Source organism: Lepus europaeus, chromosome 10 (assembly GCF_033115175.1).
Source record: "Lepus europaeus isolate LE1 chromosome 10, mLepTim1.pri, whole genome shotgun sequence".
Lineage (NCBI taxonomy): Eukaryota > Metazoa > Chordata > Mammalia > Lagomorpha > Leporidae > Lepus > Lepus europaeus.
In genome coordinates, this window is record NC_084836.1 from 48,238,711 (window position 1) to 48,262,758 (window position 24,048).

Here is a 24,048-nt window from a genome sequence, read left to right on the forward strand (position 1 = left end):
GGCATCTCACTAGTCCAAGTGATCAATTTCTGTTCACAATTGATCATAATGATAGCACTAAGAGTCAAAGGGATCACATAAACAAGACTAGTGTCTGCTAATACTAACTGATAGAATCAAAAAGGGAGAGAACGATCCAACATGGGAAGCGAGATACACAGCAGACTCACAGAATGGCTGATGTCCTAAACAGCACTCTGGCCTCAGAATCAGCCTTTATGACATTCGGATTCAGCTGAAAAGCCCATTAGAGTATTTCAGGCATGGAAAGCCAAGAAACTCTGGCAAAAAAAGAAAAGAAAAATGACCTAAATGAAAGATCTCTGCGAGTGAGATCCCAGTGGAAAGAACAGGTCATCAAAGAAGTAGGTACCTTTCTCTGAAGGGAGGAAAGAACTTCCACTTTGACTATGATCTTGTCTAAATATGATCAGAGTCGGCGAACTCAAAAGGCCTCCATAGCCTTGGCAACTCATGACAAGAGCCTAGGATGATTACTGATGCCATAAACAAGAGTGTCAATTTGTTAAGTCAACAACAGGAATCACTGTGCACTTACTCCTCATGTAGGATCTCTGTCCTTTATGTGCTGTACATTGTGATTTAATGCTATAACTAGTACTCAAACAGTATTTTTCACTTTGTGTTTTGGTGTGGGTGCAAACTGTTGAAAGCTTTACTTAATATATGCTAAATTGATCTCCTGTATATAAAGATAACTGACAATGAATCTTGATGTGAATGGAAACGGAGAGGGAGCGGGAGAGGGGAGGGGTGCAGGTGGGAGGGAAGTTATGGGGTGGGGGGAAAGCCATTGTAATTCATAAGTTGTACTTTGGAAATTTATATTCATTAAATAAAAGTTTAAAAAATAGAAGCATTTCCTCTAAGATCCAGAGCCAGTCAAGGATGCCCACTCTGCTCATTGCTATTCAATATTCTTCTGGAAGGTTTAGCCAGAGCCCTTAGGCAAGAAAAAGAAATTAAAGGAATATACATTGGAAAAGGAGGAAGCAAATTATCCCTGACTGTAGACAACATGATGCTACGTATAAGGGGTCCAAAAGAATCCACTAGAGACTATTGGATCTCATAAGAGAGCTGGCGAAGTTGCAGGATATAAAATCAACACACAAAACTCAATAGCCAGGGCCGGTGCTCTGGCATAGCGGGTAAAGCTGCTGTCTGCAGTGCTGGCATCTCATATGGGTGCCAGTTCAATCCTGGATGCCCCTCTTCTGATACAGCACTCTGCTATGGCCTGGGAAAGCAGTGGAAGATGGCCCAAGTCCTTGGGCCCCTGCATCACATGGGAGACCTGGAGGAAGCTCCTGGCTCCTGGCTTCAGATCAGCACAGCTCCGGCTGTTGCGGCCAACTGGCAAGTGAACCAGTGGATGGAAAACCTCTCTCTCTCTCTACACTTCTCCTTCTCTCTATGTGTAACTCTGACTTTCAAATAAATAAATAAATCTTTTAAAAAAATCCATAGCCTATGTGTACACAGATAATGCCATTGCTAAGAAAATATTTCTAAGATTAGTGCCATTCACAATAGCTTCAAAAAACTTGAATACTTTGGAATAAATTTAACCAAGGAGGTTCAAAATCTCTATGATGAAAATTATAGACATTAAAAAAAGAAATGGAGGCCGGCGCCGTGGCTCACTAGGCTAATCCTCCGCCTTGCGGCGCCGGCACACCGGGTTCTAGTCCCAGTCGGGGCGCCAGTCCTGTCCCGGTTGCCCCTCTTCCAGGCCAGCTCTCTGCTGTGGCCCGGGAGTGCAGTGGAGGATGGTCCAAGTGCTTGGGCCCTGCACCCCATGGGAGACCAGGAGAAGCACCTGGCTCCTGGCTCCTGGCTTCGGATCAGTGAGATGTGCCAGCCGCAGTGGCCATTGGAGGGTGAACCAACGGCAAAAAGGAAGACCTTTCTCTCTGTCTCTCTCTCTCTCACTGTCCACTCTGCCTGTCAAAAAAAAAAATTAAAAAAAAATAAAGAAATGGAAGAAGACATTAAAAATGCAGAAACCAACAAACAATAAATGCTGGTAAGGATATGAGGAAAAACATACCCTAATCCACTGTGGGAAGGTAAACTAGTACTGCCATTGTGTAAGACTTTATGGAGATTTCTCAGAAATCTGAAGATAGATCTGCAATAGAACCCAAGCTTTCCACACTTGGGAATTCACCCAAATGAAATGAAATCAGTGTATAAAAGAGTTATCTGTACCCCCATGTTTATTGCAGCTCAATTCATAACAGCTAAGACTTGAAACCAATCCAGATGACCATCAACCAATGATTCCATAAGGAAAACATAGAATATATACACTATATAATACTATTCATCCATAAAAAAAATGAGATCTTGTCTTTCACAACAAAATGGATGCAACTGGAAACCATTATACTTAGAGAAATAAGCCAGTGACTAAAAGACAAATACTATACATTTTTCCAATCTGTGGTAACAGATAGAATACAAAAAATGTAATGTGTATAAGTGAAGTTAACATTTTGAGAATAGATAGAGCCCTTGTCTCTATTGTTGAGGAAGTGTTCTTTCTTCTTAGAATTTGTTGAATACTTTACTTAGTGGAGGGTTATGATTATGATTATAAAATAAACTAGAAGTATGTCATTGTAAAAGTTAAAAGAATAAGAAAGGAAGGAGGAAGGAAGGTCGGAGCATAGGTGAGAGAGAGGGTAGAGTAGGAAGTATCCCTATTCTCCTAAATCTGTATATATGAAATACTTGGAATACTTCACCTTATATAAATTAAGAATAAATAAATAAATGGCCATAGACATGTGAAAAAATCCTCAGGATCACTAACCATCAGTGAAATGTATATAAAAACCACAACGAAGTTTCACCTCACCCCAGTTAGAATGACTATCATCCAAAAATCAAAAAACAATAAATGCTGGTAAGGATATGGCAAAAAAAAAAGGTACCCTAATACACTGTTGGTGGGAATGTAAACTAGTACAACCATTATATAAGACAGTATGGAGATTCCTCAGAAATCTGAAAATATATCTACCATATGACCCAGCCATCCAACTCCTAGGAATTTACCCAAATGAAATGAAATCAGCATATGAAAGTTATCTGTTTACTGCAGCTCAATTCCCCATGTTTACTGCAGCTCAAATCACAGTGGCTAACATTTGGAATCAAGTCAGATGTGCCTCAACTGATGACTGGATAAAGAAAATGTGATATATATACACCCACACACATATATATACATATATACACGCCCACACATACATAAGTACATTCATACATACACACATACACATACACATACACACTTTGGAATATTACTCAGACATAAAATAGAATGAAATTCTGTCTTTTACAATAGTCATTCTAACTGAGGTTAAGTGAATCCTCATTATGGTTTTTATATGCATTTCCCTGATGGCTAGTGATCCTGAGCATTTTTTCTTGTGTCTGTTGGCCATTTATTTATTGTTGTGAAAGACAGGATTTCATATTGAAGCGTAGTGAAATAAGCCGGTCCACAAAAGACAAACATCATATGCTTTCTCTGATATGTGGCAGTTGATACAGAATACAAAAAAGTAGAGCTATGAAATGGAGAAGTTGTCTTATGAATGTTATTTTTAGCCCTTGTTTACACTTCTGTTGAACTGTGGTCTTTATACTTTTTCCTTGGTGAATATTATGGTTAGTGGTGAATTAAGCCTGTGATTATAAATTATGTATCTGTAAAAATTAATGAAAAGTAAAGAAGGGAAGGAAGATAAGGGGACTGGGGGAGGGAGGGAAGTATGGTTATTTTCTTAAAATTGTACCTATGAAATACATGAAACCTATTCTCTTTGTATTTTTTTAAAGACAAAGTTACAGAGAGAGGTAGAGACAGAGAGAGAGATTTTCCATCCACTGATTCACTCCTCAGATGGCTGCAAAGGCTGGAGCCGTTCCAAAGCCAGGAGCCAGGAGCTTCTTCCACGTCTCCCACATGGATGCAGGGGCCCAAGGACTTGGGCCATCTTCTACTGCTATCCCAGGCAATAGCAGAGAGCTGGATCAGAAGAGGAGAAGCCAAGACTCGAACCAGAGCCCATATGGGATGCCAGTACTTCAGGCCAGTGCTTTAACCTGCTGCACCATAGCACCGGCCCCCTCTTTGTATTATTAAAAATAAAATTTATATGCACAAAAAGATGGGAATTTTTAATACTTCATAAGCAAAATTCTTTTTAATAAAAAGATAATATTTGGGTCCACATGAAAAAGAAATAGCAATAACGGAGTAGGCATTGTGATCCAATGGGTGAAATCACTGCTTGAAACATCTACATCGTTTTTGGAGAGCTGGTCTGAGTCCCAGCTATCCCATTTCTGAGCCAGCTTCCTGCTAATGTGCCTGGGAGTTCTTAGCTCCTGGCTTAGGCTAGGCTAAGCTCTATGATTTGGGGAATGACCTAGTAGGTGAATGAGATCTCTGTGTGTGTGTGTGTGTGTGTATCTGTCTGTCTTGCCAGTGTAAATAAATACATTTTAGAAAAGAAATAGTAATAAAAGGGACCCATAGTGATAAAACCATTGGAGGTTAACAATTTTGAACTTTGAAACTTTATAATAGACATTGAACCAAATAAGACTTTTGAAAATGTTTGTATTGCATCAATATACATAGCGTGGTTGATTAAAATTTGGGTGTGCAGTTTGTTTATTAAGAATAATCTAACAGATGCTACTATAAAACCCATTCATTATTATTTTACAAGAAAATTAAATTTAGTTAAATTTCTTCCAATCTATCCCAGCATTATATGTACAAAAACTTAAAAATATGAATATCATTATTCTGAATTTTCTACATTCTTGTCATAAAAATTTATCTCTATTCTCCTAATCCTCCTTTATTCATTTCACTTATCAAAATGCCAATCCTTAATTTCAGGTGTTTTGCTTTTTCACCTTTTAAATCTTATTTATTGATAATATTAATTGTCATAAGTACTGCAGAATCATGTCATTATGGAAACTCTATACAAAAACAATACAATCCTATTTCCTGAGTGCATGCTATGGGACTGTGAGTATACACTGGTTATTTACATTGCTTTTTAAGTTTTTATTTTAATTGCTATTCTTCACTGCACATCCTGTATAAAAAAAACTTTAAGATATGTAGGCCTCCTAACTGAATGACCTTGTGCAATTAACTGAAGCCCCATTTCATTCTTAGATGTATGGTAGCTGCCTCCAAGTCTAATGGAACTGGAGCCACTTACATATAGTTGCAGAGTGAATGTGTTACAGGAATAGAATGCTCTTTATATTTCCATTTATACTGACTGAAATAGTAACATTTTATGCTTAATTATGACTATTGATTAATTCTAGCATGAGGGAATCATTGTGAAAGTCATTAGAATTAAGCATTTTACATAAGCAAAATACCAAGAACTGGGTCTGTGAAAGTATTTAGAAAGCTGTAGATGCAGCATCTCACTGTAGCCAAGTTCTTCAAGAAAGAGTTACACAGCTCTGCCCTAAGTCTCTTGTCTCCTGTGATCACCCCTCTGGCTTTTACAAATGCAACATAAAAAACAGCACACTACAAAGCAATATTGAACATATGAAGTGATAGATGCCAATTATCCTAATTTGATCATTAAAATGAAAAAAAAAAGCAGAAGAATACACTGCACCGTTTTAAGCATTTTAGCCTGGTAAAAGGACAAACACCATGTAAGAGGAGAATTCAAAAGTAGGTATATAAACCATTAGTCAACAATAAAATAATTCCAGAGTGTAAAGCAACAAGATTCCTCCCAACGTGGTTAATCCATCCATTACAGTGTTGCATGTCTCTCTATTTTTATTAAAAATATTTTTTCTTTCAGACTTATTAAACACATGAAAAATCAGAGAGGAACATATAATGGTGAGAAGTGTGGCCTAGAAAGAAAAAAAGCAAGCTGTCTTAACTATTAAGGTTTATGTGAGAAAAAAAAAAAAACCATTAAAATTGTGATGAATCAGTCAAACACATATACAAAAGAAAGCTTGTCTCCATCAGCAAAATGCACAAATTAATAATTTAACAGTAAGTAGTAAAGGCATTTATCACAGAAATGTCAACACAATTATCTCCTCCCACAATGCATATTTTCTTTACAGGGGCAAAAAGGGAGTTGTTCTACATCATGTTGCCTCTGACCCAGTGTTATGGAGATTCAAGTCTAAAGATAAAGACAAAACTCATGGTATCAAAGAGAGTCTAAAGTATGTTGTTTCTGGAAATTCTTCCAATGATTACTCACAAATAATCAACAGTTTTCAGAGATGGAATTATCCATGCATTTTCAGAGTTTTTCCTAAGAAGCAAGTATCTTGTTTCTTTTTGCATTCATATTTCCACATTTACAACAGAGGGAGAAACTAACACAAACATAAGTATGAATACAAAATAAAAATCTAATAAATTATGACATTTATATTATCTGACTACTATTTACCATAAAGTCAAGATCCAGTAGGAATATTTTCAGTAATCCTCCATCAAGAAACTGAATTTAGGAGTAGATCTATTTTATTTTTAACTAATACCAATAAATGAAGATTTTATATTTGATAGTTCTTCCTGAAATGTTTAATTGCCTTTTATGTCAAAGTTCTTATTAGCTGAAATTTTTCCTGCAATCTGAGGCCATTTATCTTACCATAACCTTGATGTTGACAAGAAGTGGTGAGCAGGTTTCAGTAATGACCATTTATATATTAGAGCCAATTATTAAGTCACCTCTTAGCCTTCTATCCTCCAGAGTGGGCATACATAAGTTCTTTAGCTTTTTCATTGCAGGCTTTATCTTCAAATGTTTTGAAATCAATCTCTATTCTCTCTCTCTCTCTCTCTCTCTCTCTCTCTCTCTCTGTCCCACCCTCCCAGTCTCCTCCTTTTCTCTCTCCCCTGCCTACTCAATCTCGTAAACTTATTCATTTAATTTACAAGATGAATCCAAATTGTGATTATTTCTCCAATGGTATAACTTTATTTTTTTATTTTCATGCAATTATATTACATATTTAAAAATATTATAATTTTTCATTCATGGAAAATCCCTTGCCTTAGTATATGTCCAAAAAATGTAAGTGAAATCGTATTTCCTATTGTGTAATAAGTAAGAATGCTGGTAGAGTGCAAAGAGTGTGAGATAGAAACCAGAAGATGTGAATTTCTACTCTTGCATTTAGGAGCCTGAATACATCACTAAACTCCATTGCCTCTGTTTACTCTGTGTGAGTTGAAGATAGTAATGTATCTTACAGGGGTGCGAAAAACTAAAGGACATAATAAGTAGATGTCCACAGGCAAAACAGACCTTCAGAGAACAGTGGATATTATTATTGCCATCACATACTTCAATAAAAGTCTATTGTTCATTTTACAGAAATGAGCATAAGTACTATAGTCAATCAATATATATCAGATGCTGCAAAATATGCACAAATGTGTCAGAAGACATAACTGATTAACTGTGTTCACTTGACAGTGTAGATATAGTTGACTGTGATCAGAGACGGTAAAGGCAAAGAGGTAGGACCTGTTCAGAAGAATTAGGAACTGTAAAGACCCACAGAACAGGAGGCTGATTGTACCTGGGGTGGGACAGTGAGGGGGCAACAGGAAAAGAGCTGGGATGGCAAAGTGGGGCGGCACGAGGCACAAGGTCAGAGGTCAGGCCACATCTGATGGAACCCATTAGAGTGCAGAATGACTGGGCAACATAATCTTCCTTCTATCCATTGGAATTCATATGAATTATACCAGAAACTCCTTAATGCTACTTCAAGTGCCAACTCTTTTTCCTAATTCCTAAAGCAGATGGAATTTTTTCCTCTGTAACACCTTAATGCTGTGCTTCTATTGTTTTTCTGATATTTATTTTAATTCAAGTCAATAAATATTTATTAAGTGCCTACTACATATCGGCAGTATAATAGTTTCTAGAGATACATTAGTGAAAACTGTAGACATAAATCTCTCCCTTTATGAAGCTCACATTCAATGGAGGATATGCGACATCAACAACATAATAAATATTGGATAAATTGTATAATAGATTAGATGAAGATCAGTGCCATGGGACAAAAGCACTAAGTGGATCAAAATAAAGGAAATGAGTCAAGCGGTTCACTTTAACTGGATACTTTGCATTATATCTTGCCTTGAAATATATTTGTGGAAGGTCTTGCAAATAAGAGCCCAGAGTCTGGATTTAGAGAGATCTGATGTCAAATCCTGGCTTGCCTCATCACTAGACTTGATTTAAAGTAAAATGGATTATGTCCAAAGAAATGGGCAATACATTCAAAGCATTTCACAAAATGCCTTGGGCATAGTAAGGACTCAGTAAATGATAGGTATGTTTTATAGTTATCCTTTGTATAATACTATCTATATTTCATTAGTTATATGCTTATTACTGGGTTACAATGTTGACTAAAGACATTGCTTTGTTTTTATTTCCTACAGAAATCAGGCATCCTGTAAGAAGAATTAGAATGTGCTCTGTGTATGAAGCATGGTTTAGCTGCCATAATTCTGTGGATAGGTAGCCTGGTATCCCAAGGGGCAGTAGATGCAAATGCTATCATTACCATTTTTATTCATTTCTAAGGATGACAGAAATTGTACACATTTGCCTCCAATAGTCAAACAAAGGTTTTCAAATTTTATGTGTGGGATATATAGGCAAATGACTGCAACTGAATTTCTCCCATCACCCACTTCTTAAAATATTGTGTTCACAGTGAACACTTAACAGATTATTCTCTACTTGCCAACTATTTCCTTTTACTCCTTGTAATTTTGTTTGGTCTCCAAAACATATAAACCGTTATATAACAACTGCTGAAAAGTGTTCCTGTGTTTGCAAGATCTTCTTCAAAATTGCTGGAGTCATTTTAAAATATGTTCTCTTCCAAACTCGTAGAAATCTCTGCTTTGGCATCATATGTAAATTTAATGAGCATCTGCTCACTTTCATCATCCAGGTCACTGGGTCATTGATTCTGAATTCCCTGTGAGCATTTAGAACAAAGAGACTATCTCAATCCACCTTCCCCAGTCTTTCCTGTCTGTGGACAGTATTTTCCCATTTCCATTGCACTATTAGAGTCCAAGTGTCTCTATTTTCTATCTATTAACGAAAAACTTGTTACTTCACTGAACTATATTTTTTATAGGGTAGTACTTAATGTTTTTCTTTTTCTGTTATAAAAATATGTATGTAATTTTAGAAGTATTTTTTCTTTTATTACTAGCTTGGTAATATAACAGGTAAATCATAAAATTTGCATCTTTTATATTATCACTTAATATTTCTTCAAAGACAAATCAGCTTTTAAATTCAAATAAACAACAATTAGTATCTGGTCTACTAATTCCTACAATTTACTTCTATGTAATTTTCTGTATCCTTGTAATATATTTGTCTATAAAAAGTTATTTAAAGTTTAACGCAAGTACTGAGGAAGAAAAACAGAAACAGAAGTGGGAATAATTAGGATGATTATTAAGGCAATAATTACAAGAGATGATAAGCTAGCAAAGTACTGATGCAATAAGGTGTTGGCTGCTGTTAGAGGTTGACATTGACTCTTAACAGAGATTCTCAGGGAGACAGGCAGAGAAGGGTCCTGGCAAGAAGTTTTATTAAGTACCATACAAGGCACAAAAAACACCCAAGTTCTACATTCTACAACTCTAATCTCTAAAATCTTTTCTGAGTTGTACAGATCTATTCTACTAAGTCTGTCTCTACCACACTTACAGGAATATTTTTTCTAGAACTAAATTGCAATGATGTTACTCTTCTACTTTAAACACGTTCTTGATTCCTCTCGACTTGTTGAATAAAGCACAAGCTTCTTCCTATGTCAGAAAAGATCCTCCAAGTTCTCCCCCACATAGCCTCCCAGCCTGTCTGCTACCCCAGATCTTATGTTCAGTGGCCACAGAGAAATCCTTCAAGTTTTACTTCATCTCTACAGTGTTCTTTATTTGAGCCTCCTCTACAGAACAGTTTTTCTGCCCTTGTGTGTTTCCTGTCTCTATGGCAACCCCATCCTGTGACTGTATCTTGCAAATATGTCTACCACATTTCCTAGGATTCTAAAGTTGACATCCATAACTTTTTTCCAGAGATCATATTTTTTGGAAAATTGTTATTCTCCTATTCTGAATGATCTCCAGATGCCCACCAATTATGTGCCCTGTCAGTCGCATGGCCAGTAAGAATATTCAATGCATACAGATTAAGGATTGAAGAGTAGTATCTATTACCTACTCAGAACAAAGCATGGCTTTTTGGGGAACAGATACAGATTCTGTTGAGAGGAAGGCAATTTACTTTTTCTCTGAGCTCAATAAGATTACAATATTGAAGATCCTATTAGCTGCAACCTGTTGGGGCATCTATCTAAGAATCAAGTGGAAATTAGGTCAGCTAGAGGCAAGGAGAGCCAACAAAACAATGAAAGGTAGATTTCTAGTGATACTGTTATAACATCTGATTCACTCTTTCCTAAAATTAATACTAGATCTCTGACTTAGCATTATTTAGTCAACCACTTTTTGTGGGTTTTTTTGTTGTTGTTGCTTAAGATGATTTCAGTTAGGTGTCAACATCTAAATTATTTCCGGTAATATTCACGTATTATTGCACTGTTTATATGATACCTCTATTATGGGTCTCATTGATTGTTATATCCCTCACACTCAGAATATAGGGTCTAGAACAGAAGGAATAGATATAGATAATTTTTATTATATATTATATATTTTATTATATTATTTTTATAATATAAGAAGGGTGCTTACAAAATACATAGATAATATTTTAGAATAAACACTAGAGCCAAGCTGATTGACCAAACATGGTAATTAAGAATGTGATTTTGAAGCCTGATTGCCCGGTAAATATATCCTCTGCTAGACCATGAGCTAATATGCTTATCTTTAAAATGAGTCATTATGATGAAATAAAAAATAAAAATCCCCATAAAATGAATAAAGTTAAATTAAATAATAAATGCAAAATTTTGGCACAATGTCCAGCATAGAGTAAGAATTCAATAAATGTAAGCAGTTTTTTATTTATTACTACACATTCATCTGTATTACCTGTCATCCATTCCAGAATTTCACAGCTTACCCATTCCACTTACAAATTTAAATTGGTTATTGCACATCACTTACATTCTAGCTTTCTGACAGGAAGTCTGAGGCAAGTCAGATTGGAGAACTACAAAGCACTGAATAAACAGGAAGGCTTGATATTATCAAAATGAAGTCCCTGAGATTTCAAAGGAAATTTCTAATTTTCCACATTAATAATTGAATATAATTTCTCAGATATCCCAGAGGGTAACTGGACCACTGTTTTTCTCTATACGCATAGATGTTTGGTTAAATGCAATGTGGGTGAATCTAAATAACGAATGCTTATCAGGAAAGCATGACAAACAAGGAGACAGAAAATCAATACGGATATAAAAGACTTGAATGACTCTATCAACCAACTGACCTAACTGGAATTTATAGAATATGCCAGCCAACACCAGTGGAATATATGTCCATTGAAGTACAAACAGTACACTTACCAACAGATAAAAATTTATAGGCCATAAAACAAGCCTTGATAAATCTAAGAAGTTTCAAGTAATCGAGAGCATATTCACCAACTACAGTAGAAGTGAATAAGCAATTAATAACAAGATTTTCTGGAAAATGTTCAAATATTTAAAAATAATTGACTAGGAATAATTCATGTGGCAATTTACTAATCAAATGGAAAATTATAAAGCATCTTAAAATGAATGAAAATAAATACATAATATATTCAAAGATTTGATGATTCTATAGGTAGTAAACTTAGTAGGAAGTTTATATCATAAGTGACTGAATTTAAATATAAAAAAGTTCTCAAGTAATGCCATTAGCTTGTATCTCAAGAAACTAAAAACAACATAACCCTTAAACTTAAATTGAAATGATCATAATTAGAAAGGTAACCTATGAGGGGCCAGTGCTATGGCGTAACGTGTGGGACTGCCTGCCATGTCAGCATCCCATATGGGCGCTAGTTCGAGTGCCACCTGCTCCACATCCAATCCAGCTCTCTGTTGTGGCCTGGGAAAGCAGTGGAGGATAGCCCAACTGCTTGGGACCCTGCACCCACGTGGGAGACCCAGAAGAAGCTCCTGGCTGCTAGCTTTGAATCGGCGCAGCTCTGGCCATAGCAGCCATTTTGGGAGTGAACCAGTGGATGGAGGACCTCTCTCTCTCTCTCTCTCTGCCTCTCTGTAACTCTTTCTTTCAAATAAATAAATAAATAAATCTTTTTTTAAAAAGGCATGAATATTTAAACTGAAAAATTTAAAAAGGTAACCTATGAAATAGAAAACAAGATAGACAAATAATGACAACAAAGATGTTCCCTTGAGAAGATGAGTAAAATTGATAAACTCCTAGCTAACAAATCAGGAAAAGGGGGTAACACACAAACTATCAATTTCTGAAAGAGGTTATACCAGTAGATTCTATCATTATTAAAGGAATAACAAGGGAATACATCATAGACTAATTTAAGTCAGTAACTTAAATATCTCAGATGAAATGGGCCAAATCATTGAAAAAGGAAACAAACCCAAAAGCTCACTCAAGAAGAAATAAATAACCTGAATAACCCATCCATTATATGAATGCAATTAAATCATTAGTTTAAATCCTACCCATGAAGGAAATTCTGGGTCTATACTATTGTTTTGGAAAATTCTACCAAACACTTAATAAAGAAATAACATAATTCTTGCACAAATTCTTCCAGAAAATTGAAAAAGAGATAGTAGGTTAAACTATGTGGTGTTAACATTATAGTGCTAACAAAGTAGAAGATATTACAAGAATGAAAACTATAATATCTCTAATAAACACAAATGAAAATTTTCAAAATATTTTATCAAATTGAATCATTTTTTTAAAAAATGAGGATGGTCTCAGTAATGCAAAGATTCTAATATTAAAAAATGATTCAAGGTAGGCTTTTAATCCTGTGATTAAGATGCCCATTTCCCACTTCAGGATGCCTGGGTTCATTTTCTGACTTTGGCACCTAATTCCAGATTCCTGCTAGTGCAGGTGATGGCTCAAAAAACTGTGTTCATGACACCCATGTGGGAGAGCTGGTTGAATTGCCAGCCCCCATCTTCAACACAGCCCAGCCCCTGCCCAAGAAGTATTTGGAGAGTGAATCAATGCATGGGATTGATTGATCTATCTATCTATCTATCTCTTTCTCCATCTCTCTCAAATAAAAAAAATTACTAAAAAAAATTGATAGAGGCAGAATAATCATATGATCCAATCAATATCCAGTTCTATCTAGAGCAATGTGAGAATGGATTGCAACCTCTTCAACCTGACAAAGGCTATTTATGTTATAGAAACAACATACCCAATGGTTAAAGATTGAATATCTTGCCCCTAAAATAAAAAACAGGACTGGACCAGCATTGTAGAGCAGCAAGTTAAGCTGCAGCCTCCCATGTCATCACCCCATATGGGCAGTGGTTCAAGTCTCAGCAGTTCCACTTCTGATCCAGCTCCTCTTAATGTGCCTGGGAAAGCAGTAGAAGATGGCCTAAATCCTTGAGTCCTGTACCCATGTGGGAGCCCCAGATGGAATTTTTGGCTTTAGCCCTGCCTAGCACGGCCTTTGCAGCAATTTGAGGAGTGAACCAGAAGACAGAAATTCCCCTGTCTCTCCCTCTCCCTCTCTCTCTCCTCCAAGTCTGCCTCTCAAATAAATAAATTCTTAAAATACAATAAAATGGATACTATAATCCCCATTGAAAAAACAGGAGAAGGATGCCTGCTTTCACTGCATCTATTTAACATTGTACTAGATAAATATACAAAAATGAATTGTATTCAATAAAGAGCAAAAAAAAATGAAAATTTAAAAATGTCATTTTCAATAAACTAAAAGGAGAAATAGGATAAAAAATCTATACCTCTGAGGGAAAAAAAATCAATCCAAACCTCATGGCAATATAAAAGATAACTAAAAAATGTGTTATGGATCTAAACATAAGTCTGAAATTATAAAATTATAAAATTTCTAGAAGAAAAAAAAATAAAGTGTTCAAGGAAGATCATCAGTTATTTCAAGATTTCTTAGATAAAACACCAGCAGCACTTTCAATTTAATTAAGACATGATAAAGTAGATTTCATCAAAATTAAAGCCTTTTACTTTTATAAAGACATTGTTATGAAAATAATATCTGGGCTACAAATTGGGAAAATTACTTGTAAATCATATATTTGACAAAGTTCCTGTATTCAGAGTATATTAAAAATATCAAAACCCAGTAAAAAATAATGTTAATTTTTTAAATGGCAAAGAAAATGAAATGACCTTTGACCAAGGAAGACATGAGGGGAAATACACAACTGAAAAAAATGTCAGTAATATTAGTTCTTAGAGAAATGTAACTGATAACCACAAAGTAACATCATTAGACAATCTCTAGTAAAAGACATGCTTATACCTAGTTGATGTGAAAGATTTAATTATACCTAAATTGAAGATGTGTTGAAACTAGAATTCCAGTATACTGCTGGTGGGCATATACAATGGCACAGTGGCAAAACTGTTGGAAAACAGTTTTGCAGTGTCTTAAAATATTAAACATACCTAGCTTATGATTTGGGTATTCTACTGTTAGGTATATATCCACGAGAAATAGAAACAGATTTACATACAAACAGGTGTGTGTGAATATTTACAGCAGCATTATAAGCAGTAGCCAACAACTAGATATAACTCAAATGTCTAGGTAAATGAATTAACAAATTTTACATTTATAAATCCTACAATATGTATGTATCTCAAAATAACTACGTTGAGTTAAAGAAAGCAAGCAAAATGGGAGTGTATACTGTATGATTCCATTAATATCCAACTTTGGAAAATGCAAATAATCTATACTGTAAAACATTAATGGAGGAGGGAAGATGGGTCAGAGGAAAGATTAAAAATGAAATTTTTCACAGGGAAAAAAATGTTCCTAACTTGATTGTGGTGATGTTTTCATTGTGTATAAACATCACATCAGATTGTACACTTTAGCACACACAATTTGTTGTAGTTCAATTTTACCTCAATACAACTGTTATAAAAAAAAGACAGAAAACAGTTTTCTACTTGAGATACTTCAATGGAAATGACTGGATCTTCTCACCACAAGCAACACAAAGTAACAACTATATTTCCAGTAGTTTTAAATATTAGTAAGTCATAATCCATTACAATGATGGTCCTGAGCATTCTGACAGTTTGATCACTTTTCACACATGTAAACTGCCAAGTCTTTGCACTGAAATGTAGAGAGTAAAATAACAGTCATTTTATGTTCACTGTTTTCTATTGTTTTGATTTTCACCTTCTTGAATAAATTCAAAATTACCTAAACAAAATCTAGAATAGATATTATTTATATTTGAAAAGCACTTTATAGTATAATCAAAATAGTATTTACATTATTTTATTCATGCTAAACTGAATCATATTTACAGTCTACTAGAATTGGACGTAGAGAGGAAAGAACTACAGACATGTCTCCAAACACATGCCAAGCTACCTTAATAAATGAATTTCTGCGTTATATTTAAAGAAGCAATAGTTATATGAACTGAATGTAAATCCTACAAAATATTGTAAAAAACTTACATATAAAAATAATGTTACATATATAATTATGAAAAAAATCAGGATTCACTTCAATTTTTAAAATAAAATATCAAAATACAGCCTTTTTTGAGTCAATGCAATAATTAGTGACTGAAAAAGACATTTTCTGGTAATACAATTTGTATCATGATGAGCACAAACTATAGCACACAGTACTAGTGACTAATTGCTGAGGTAGTCACTGCCTGAGTACAAATCTAAATATCCATTTACCATTCCAAGGACCTCTGATGCATCATTGACCTCCAGCTATTAAATACAAACACACTTTACAAAGAAAATGTTAGCAATGCTTCTTAAAAATCTTAAAACATTATTAAGTCAATCAAAAGTACATATAAATTCTAGTAAGTGAAATTCAATATACATTAAATATCATGGTAGACTTCAACCATATTTTATCCATTATTAAGTGACTAGAAAGTGATAAACAAGAAGACTTATACTCTAATGTTAAAATTAGAACCAAGGGGTTGCTGTATAAGGAAAAATCACAATCCATGTAACAATGGAATAAAATTTATACTGTACCTACTTTTTATGTCTAATCACTGCTCAAAATTCTTCTTGCCATTCAAAGCCTAGTCTTAATACTCCATTTTTTAATATTTTCTATCAAGAAGATATGCTTAATTCCCCAAACCTCCCTAATCTTTAGAAAATGCACGTTCATGTTACTGCATATATACGATTGGATCAGCCAATCAAAGTAAGTATTTAAGAGGAATTGGTTTAAAAAAAAAAAGTCACTATATAGGTCAGCACTCTTTTTAATAATAATAATAAACTAATGTTTACGTAAGACCATTTGTACAGAAATTCCATATAAGACTCCAAACATTTATTCATTAATTATTCCAATACTCCTAGACAGTATTTGGCAAATATTCATCTCCATTATACTGATTTATAAAACAAAGCATTAATTCAGAAAATGACATGAGTCTATGACTCTATATTTTCCAACTCACAGTCCATTTCTATTTTCTAAGAATAAGAGAGGAATATAATATCTAGCATAAAATATTTTGGCTACCCTGATAATGAAATACCCACTTGGCACTTGGGTTTTATCTATTCCCACCTTTTTATATGCGATCCAGTCAAACACCCTGTCAATATCTGTAGCCCGTAGTACTTCTTGGGATACTGGATGAGAACTGGCCAGACCATCCAGCAGCATCACTTCGTGCAGAACGTCCGTCAGAAACCTTTGCTTTTCCTGCAACACAGTAGATGGGATAACACCACAAGTGACTCATGGTTCTGGCAGAGTGCGTGCGACAACATGAGTACAATGTGTGCTGCTTACTGGTATTCTCATCATCTTAAACACACAGACCCAACTCTCAAAAGAACCCAGGAAATAAAATGCCCTAAGTTACTCTAAAACAAAAGCATTTGGCCATTACATGAAATGAAAAACAATGTAATGCAATAGGATCTAAAAGGATAAAACAAGGGAGTCTGTACTCTAACAGTGGTTAAAGAAACACTGGACAGTAGACATAACAAAGAAGATGATGGCTTAGTTTTGCGCCTTCTATAGGATCAAGACTATGATAGCGATCCCATATAACCATTTTAGATCAGTTCAAGAACACTGTTTTGCTATTTATATCACTGGTGTCTAGTACCATTTTAATAGCTCATTCTTTCTTGTCTTTCTGTCCAACCACATTCAGATAATTTTCTGAAATGATTTTATGAGCCCACAATGCATACTAGAAAGCACTACAGACATCAAATGGATGTGATATACATCTACATTCAGTTATGGACAAATATTGAGACTAATCAGTATTAATAATGTATTACTATGAAGTAGCCAAAACAAATAAAATAAAAACATTCTAATCTCTGCATGAGGACACATTAGCATTTGCTCTTGTAAAAGCTGACTGGTTACATGGGAAGCAAACTGTAAAGAAAAAGTACTTTGTTGTTTTTGTTTTAAGAAAGGCTGCTAAAAAAAAAAAAAAAACACTATAAGCCTGGGTTTTGTTAACAAAAATGCTGGCAGATATTAGTCCTCCTGCCTCCTGCCTTCAGTGAAAGAAGAGGGAAATGAAAAAGTAGTTGCCAGAGATAACAAGGACTAAATAGCCCCTGGATAGTTGGGACCTGAGGAGTATCATTATAGAGATTAAAGACTGCAATGCTTAAATGGCTCTACCTAATTCTGAACTCACTCCAGAAGCCTCCTAGTTTTTAGACAGCAGATAAACAGCATGCTATTTCTAGTGAGTTGTAATTTCAAGCTGAGAGTACACCAATCCTAGATTTAAAGAAACAGAAATGGAGAAGACATATGTTTAGAAAAGAATAGTTAACTGGCACGTGTGTGTGTGTGTGTGACTTTAAAGAAACTTATCTGTGCATCCTCATTTGCTCAATAATTCAGTATGTTTAATTAATAATTTAATCAACCATCTACATACTGTAAGGCTTATTTTACTTATTTTTAAGATTTATTTATTTATTTGAAAGAGTTAGAGAGAGAGAGAGAGAGAGAGAGAGAGAGAGTTAGAGGAACCTTCCATCTGCTGGTTTGCTCCCAGGATTGGGTGAGGGGAAAAGCAGCAGCAAGGAGCTTCGTCCAGGCCTCACCCATGGGTACAAGGGCCCAAACACTTGGGCCATCTTCCACTGCTTTTCCCAGGCCATTAGCAGGGAGCTGGATCAGAAGTGGAGCAGTTGAGACACAAAAAGGCACCCATATGGGACTCCAGCACCATAGCGGTGACTTTACCTACTATGCCACGATGCCAGCCCCAAGGCTTATTTTCTAATAGCTTATTGTTTTATAGTCCTCTTTTGTTCTAAGAATTTCACAGCAGTAGTCAATGTTGTAACAAAGAGTAACAACACCCTCAGTGCTAGAGTGCAGCTCCAGACTCTAAATGGTCACAGATGAGTAGTTCAAAGTTAGATTTAATTAAGCAACAAATATGACATATATTGTATTTGCAAGTGAATTTCTTTATTCACAATGAATTAGGGAAAGAGGAATTGAATCTTAGGATTTAAAGTTCAAGGAGATTCATATTTACATTCTTCATTTAAAGCCCACTAAAAAGCAAAATTAAGATCTCAACACTTAAGAATAACTGTGTATTAATTACAGAATTAAACCAATAGTATTAAGTAGAACAGACAAAAAAATACTCAGAGGGATAACGTATTAGGTTGTTCATCAACAGTAAGGGCAAGGGCTGATCAAGTCACCGTTTCTCATAGTGTCCATGTCTGTTCTATTTAATACTATTGGTTTAATTCTGTAATTAATACACAGTTATTCTTAAGTGTTGAAACTTAACTAAAAAGTGATCCCTGTTAAATATAAGAGTGGGAATAAGAGAGGGAGGAGATGTACATTTTGGGACATGCTCAATCAGACTTGCCCCAAATGGTAGAGTTAGAAACTTACCAGGGGATTCCAATTCAATCCCATCAAGGTTGTATGTACCAATGCCATCTCACTAGTCCAAGTGATCAATTTCTGTTCACAATTGATCATAATGATAGGACTAAAAGTCAAAGGGATCACATAAACAAGACTAGTGGCTGCAAATACTAACTGATAGAATCAAAAAGGGAGAGAACGATCCAACATGGGAAGCGAGACACACAGCAGACTCACAGAATGGCGAATGTCCTAAACAGCACTCTGGCCTCAGAATCAGCCCCTACGGCATTTGGATCCGGCTGAAAAGCCCATTAGGGTATTTCAGGCATGGAAAGCCAAGACACTCTGGCAAAAAAAAATGACCTAAATGAAAGATCTCTGCGAGTTAGATCCCAGTGGAAAGAACGGGCCATTAAAGAAGGAGGTACCTTTCTCTGAAGGGAGGAGAGAACTTCCATTTTGACTATGACCTTTTCTAAATATGATAAGAGTCGGTGAACTCAAAAGGCTTCCATAGCTTTGGCAGCTCATGACAAGAGCCTAGAGTGTTTACTGATGCCATAAACTAGAGTGTAAATTTGTTGGGTCAACAACAGGAGTCACTGTGCACTTGTTCCTCATGTGGGATCTCTGTCCTTAATGTGAAGTACATTGTGATTTAATGCTATAACTAGTACTCAAACAGTATGTTTCACTTTCTGTTTCTATGTGGGTGCAAACTGTTGAAATCTTTACTTAGTATATACTAAACTGATTTTTGTATATAAAGAGAATTGAAAATGAATCTTGATGTGAAAGGAAGGGGAGAGTGGGAAAGGGGAGGGGTGCGGAAGGGAGGGAAGTTATGGGGGGAAAGCCATTGTAATCCATAAGCTGTACTTTGGAAATTTAAATGCATTAAATAAAAGCTAAAAAAATATATAAAAAAAAAACCAAAGGAAATAAAAAAATAAAAATCATTAAGATCTCAACAAATGGCCAAGACTTAGAGAACAAGAAAAACCATTAGAATATTTGAAATTTAAAATATTAGTAATTTTTTAAAATTTATTTTTATTTTTATTCATTTGACAGGTAGAGTTACAGACAGTGAGAGAGAGAGAGAGACAGAAACAGAGGTCTTCCTTCCATTGGTTCACTCCCCAAATGGCCGCTACAGCCGGCGCTTTGCTGATCCGAAGCCAGGAGCCAGGTGCTTCCTCCTGGTCTCCCATGTGGGTGCAGGGCCCAAGCACTTGGGCCATCCTCCACTGCTTTCCCGGGCCACAGCAGAGAGTTGGACTGGAAGAGGAGCAAGTGGGACTAGAACCCGGTGCCCATATGGGATGCCAGCACCGCAGGTGGAGGATTAACCAAGTGAGCCATGGCGCCGGCCCTAGTAAGTAATTTAAGCAGCTATCCAACGCTAGTACTCATTCAATTTTATAATGCATATTAAAGCTACCAGAATTAAAGCAAGAAATAATGCTTAATTATACCTTCATTTGATCAATGAATGCTTATTTATAAAAAGTACCAATTGAAGATGTGATTCCATTCTGAATATAATTCAGCTTTTCAAATAGTGATGCCTGCTCCATTACAAGTCACTCAAACACCTGATCTAAAACCACATGTAGGGGCCAGTGCTATGATGTAGTGGGTAAAGCCAATACCTGCAGTGCCAGCAACCTATATGGGCGTAGGTTTGGGTCCCAGATGCTCCACTTCTGATCCAGCTCTCTGCTATGGCCTGAGAAAGCAGTGAAAGATGGCCTAAGCGCTTGGGCCACTGCAGCCATGTGGGAGAACTGGAAGCAGCTCTAGGCTCCTAGCTTCAGATCAGTCCAGCTCTAGCCATTGTGGCCATTTGGGGAGGGAACCAGGGGATGGAAGATCTCTCTTTGCTTCTCTCTGTAACTCTGACTTTCAAATACATAAATAAAATCTTTTAAAAAAAATGTAAGAATGAACTTAAAATTATGTTTTATTTGAATCTCAATTTTTAGCAATAATAAGTACACAGAGACCAATATTAAAACTTACTAAACATATCTTGGTTTGCTAGAAATGGGATTTTTTAAAAATACTGTAACATAATTGGTAAGAAATCTTAAAAGTACAATATAAACTAAATTTCAAAGAGGAAACTTTCTTGTTAAAGGAAATATAAATTATATATGACATATTGCCTCATGCTTCTAGGGAAAAACATATAAGCAAACGTTGCCTATTCCACAGAATTTCAATAAATAATGTTTAAATTCAACAGCTAAAGATTCATCTACCATCTTTCTGGGAAGAAGGGTATATAATTATGAGACAAAAGGCTGATATATATAAGGTTAACGAGAGATAGGGATGGAAGGAAAAAGAGAGGGAGGAGGGAGGGATGGGAGAGAGATAGAGAGAGGGGAGGAGAGAGAGAAAACTAGCAAGACAACACAAATAGCCCAGAAGTGAAAATACCTTAAATTGAAGGGCAAAATAGAAAATGTAACAAAACTACAAAGAGTTTCCAGAAGAAAAGATACAAATTTTTCATAAAGATCTATCCTAAAATAAAATAAAATATCTTAGCTTATCAGTCCCTGGTCAGGACATCAGGTCGAGATCAACAAAAATTAGTAACAATTGGTTAACTGTCTCATGTTTACCAGGAACTGCGAAAGTTTAAAAATACAATAAAAGAAATTCTAGCTCTAATGTGAATAAGATAAAATATTTGAACATAGTAATGAAAAATTGTGTTTTCTTACACATTAGAATACATACTAGGTGTACTAAATTAGGAATTTTGAGAGAAACAATACTGTAAAATAGAGTTATTTATAGAAACTTTAACAGAAGACATATAATCTGATTTGTACCTTGAAGGAACTTTATAGTTTTTTGTGTGTCTGTGTGTCACGTGCATGCATGTACACTCACACACGCACATATGCAGGGGATAATATATTTGCAGTGAATATTCCAAAGCTCTATGCCATTTTACATGTCTTACAGTTACTATCCACCTACCACTTTCAGAAAGTAGCACAATGAGGCAAAAAGGGTCTCTTTAGCATTTGTTTGAAAGAAGCTCAAAGTTAACAGTAGTCATAAATCCTACCACCTTCACATAGACACTACAGAGAGTTGATGCATACATACGTACATTTAAAGAGATATATTATTGTCACTTCATTTTCAACTATTTCAAAACAGATTACACCTGAAATTTTGGAGAACACTGCAAAGGCATTTCAGAAAAGAAAATATGGGTAAGTGCACACAGTTGACAAAGAACATAGCGGAAAAAGAAAGCTCCCATTACTTTACCTATTCATTCATTCCTTTAAAATACATATAATAAATTCCTACTCAATGCCAGATAATGTGCTACAACTGGGAACAAACAGATGAATAAAACCTAGTTTCTACCTTAAAGAATTCAAGAGCAGAAGAGAAAGCCTAAGAGAAAAACAAGTAAAGAGTATTATAATAAGAGGTATGCAATAGATCACAGAGGATGAGAGGATCATTAGTTCACAAAAGGCTTCCCAGAGGTGGTGGCATTAAAGTGGGTGGTTGAAGGATGAGGGATTACTCAGATGAATGGAGGAAACCACTAAAATAAGGGCAATTCCAGGGCAGAGGAGACATGCAAAAAAGCTGCTCTGCTTGGATCTTCAACTAGCAGGTTAAAAAGTATGATCTTAATAAACAGGCAGGGGTAGGTACAATGACATAATTTTCTTGGGAAAAACAGCTTCTCGGTGATGTTGGGGAAGCTTGATGTTTGCAGAGCCAGGAGACAGGAAGTAACTATTAGACTAAGAGGGGTTAAGTGATGACACATCCTAAGAAGTGTGGCTTGAAGGATAGTTGGACGTGAAAGATATTTTGAACAATCAACCAATTTTGGTTCCTTGATGTCTTGGCATGATGGAGAGGAAATACTCTGAGATAATTGCACAGTTTCAGATTTGATCGAATATAAAAAATGGCTGGAGAAAGGAAACTATTGACAGAAATGGTGAAGGTGAAAAGAGTTTGGTTTGGAGGAGAGGCTAAAAAGATCAATTGTAGACAAATTACATGAAAAGTGACAGTGAACATTTAAGAGATGTGCAATGGGCAACTGAGAGGAAAGCCTATGTCTATGAAAAGGAATAAGTGTTACACATCACTTGTCAATATGGAATTTGTTTAAAAATATGAATGAAGCCTAAAAAAGAATATGCACATTAAAAATTATTTCTTTTAACAATAGCACTTCATATATTAAATTCAATAGCATATTTAAAGGGACATAGGAATTATTACTACAGCAGTAAATACATCCAATAAATGACATTCCTTGATGTCTCAAAGTGGTTTCTGCCATCAGATTATGTCAAAGGCTGAGGGCTTAGCACACTGTATGGCTGCTCTTGTCACAGTCATGATGGGTGGGAAAAAAGGAAGGGAGGGTAAAGATGTCAACAAGTTCTCAGAGGAAGGCTGACTAATTTCAGGAAAGAGCAAGAACAAGCAAATACTTTCTACCACCAGGAAAGGAAAAATAAATTAGAGAATGCCCTGAACTGAGATCAGAGAAACTCAGATAGATCACATTAGGATAAGGAAGATATGGCCAAGGCAGAAACCAGCATCAAAACAAAGCAGTACGCCGGTGCCATGGCTCACTAGGCTAATCCTCCACCTGCGGTGCCAGCACTCCAGGTTCTAGTCCCGGTCGGGGTGCCGGATTCTGTCCTGGTTGCCCCTCTTCCAGGCCAGCTCTCTGCTGTGGCCAGGGAGTGCAGTGGAGGATGGCCCAAGTGCTTGGGCTCTGCACCCCATGGGAGACCAGGAGAAG

At 35.7% G+C, this 24,048-nt stretch overlaps 1 protein-coding gene across 1 annotated transcript in view; it reads right to left on the bottom strand.

Moving 5' to 3' along the window:
* The window catches only part of TRHDE (thyrotropin releasing hormone degrading enzyme), a 429,130-nt gene that overhangs the window by 157,917 nt on the left and 247,165 nt on the right, over positions 1–24,048 (bottom strand). The window contains exon 6 of the mRNA XM_062202069.1: positions 16,902–17,039. Within this exon, the coding sequence (XP_062058053.1) occupies positions 16,902–17,039 (138 nt within the window). The remainder of the gene's footprint in view (positions 1–16,901; positions 17,040–24,048) is intronic.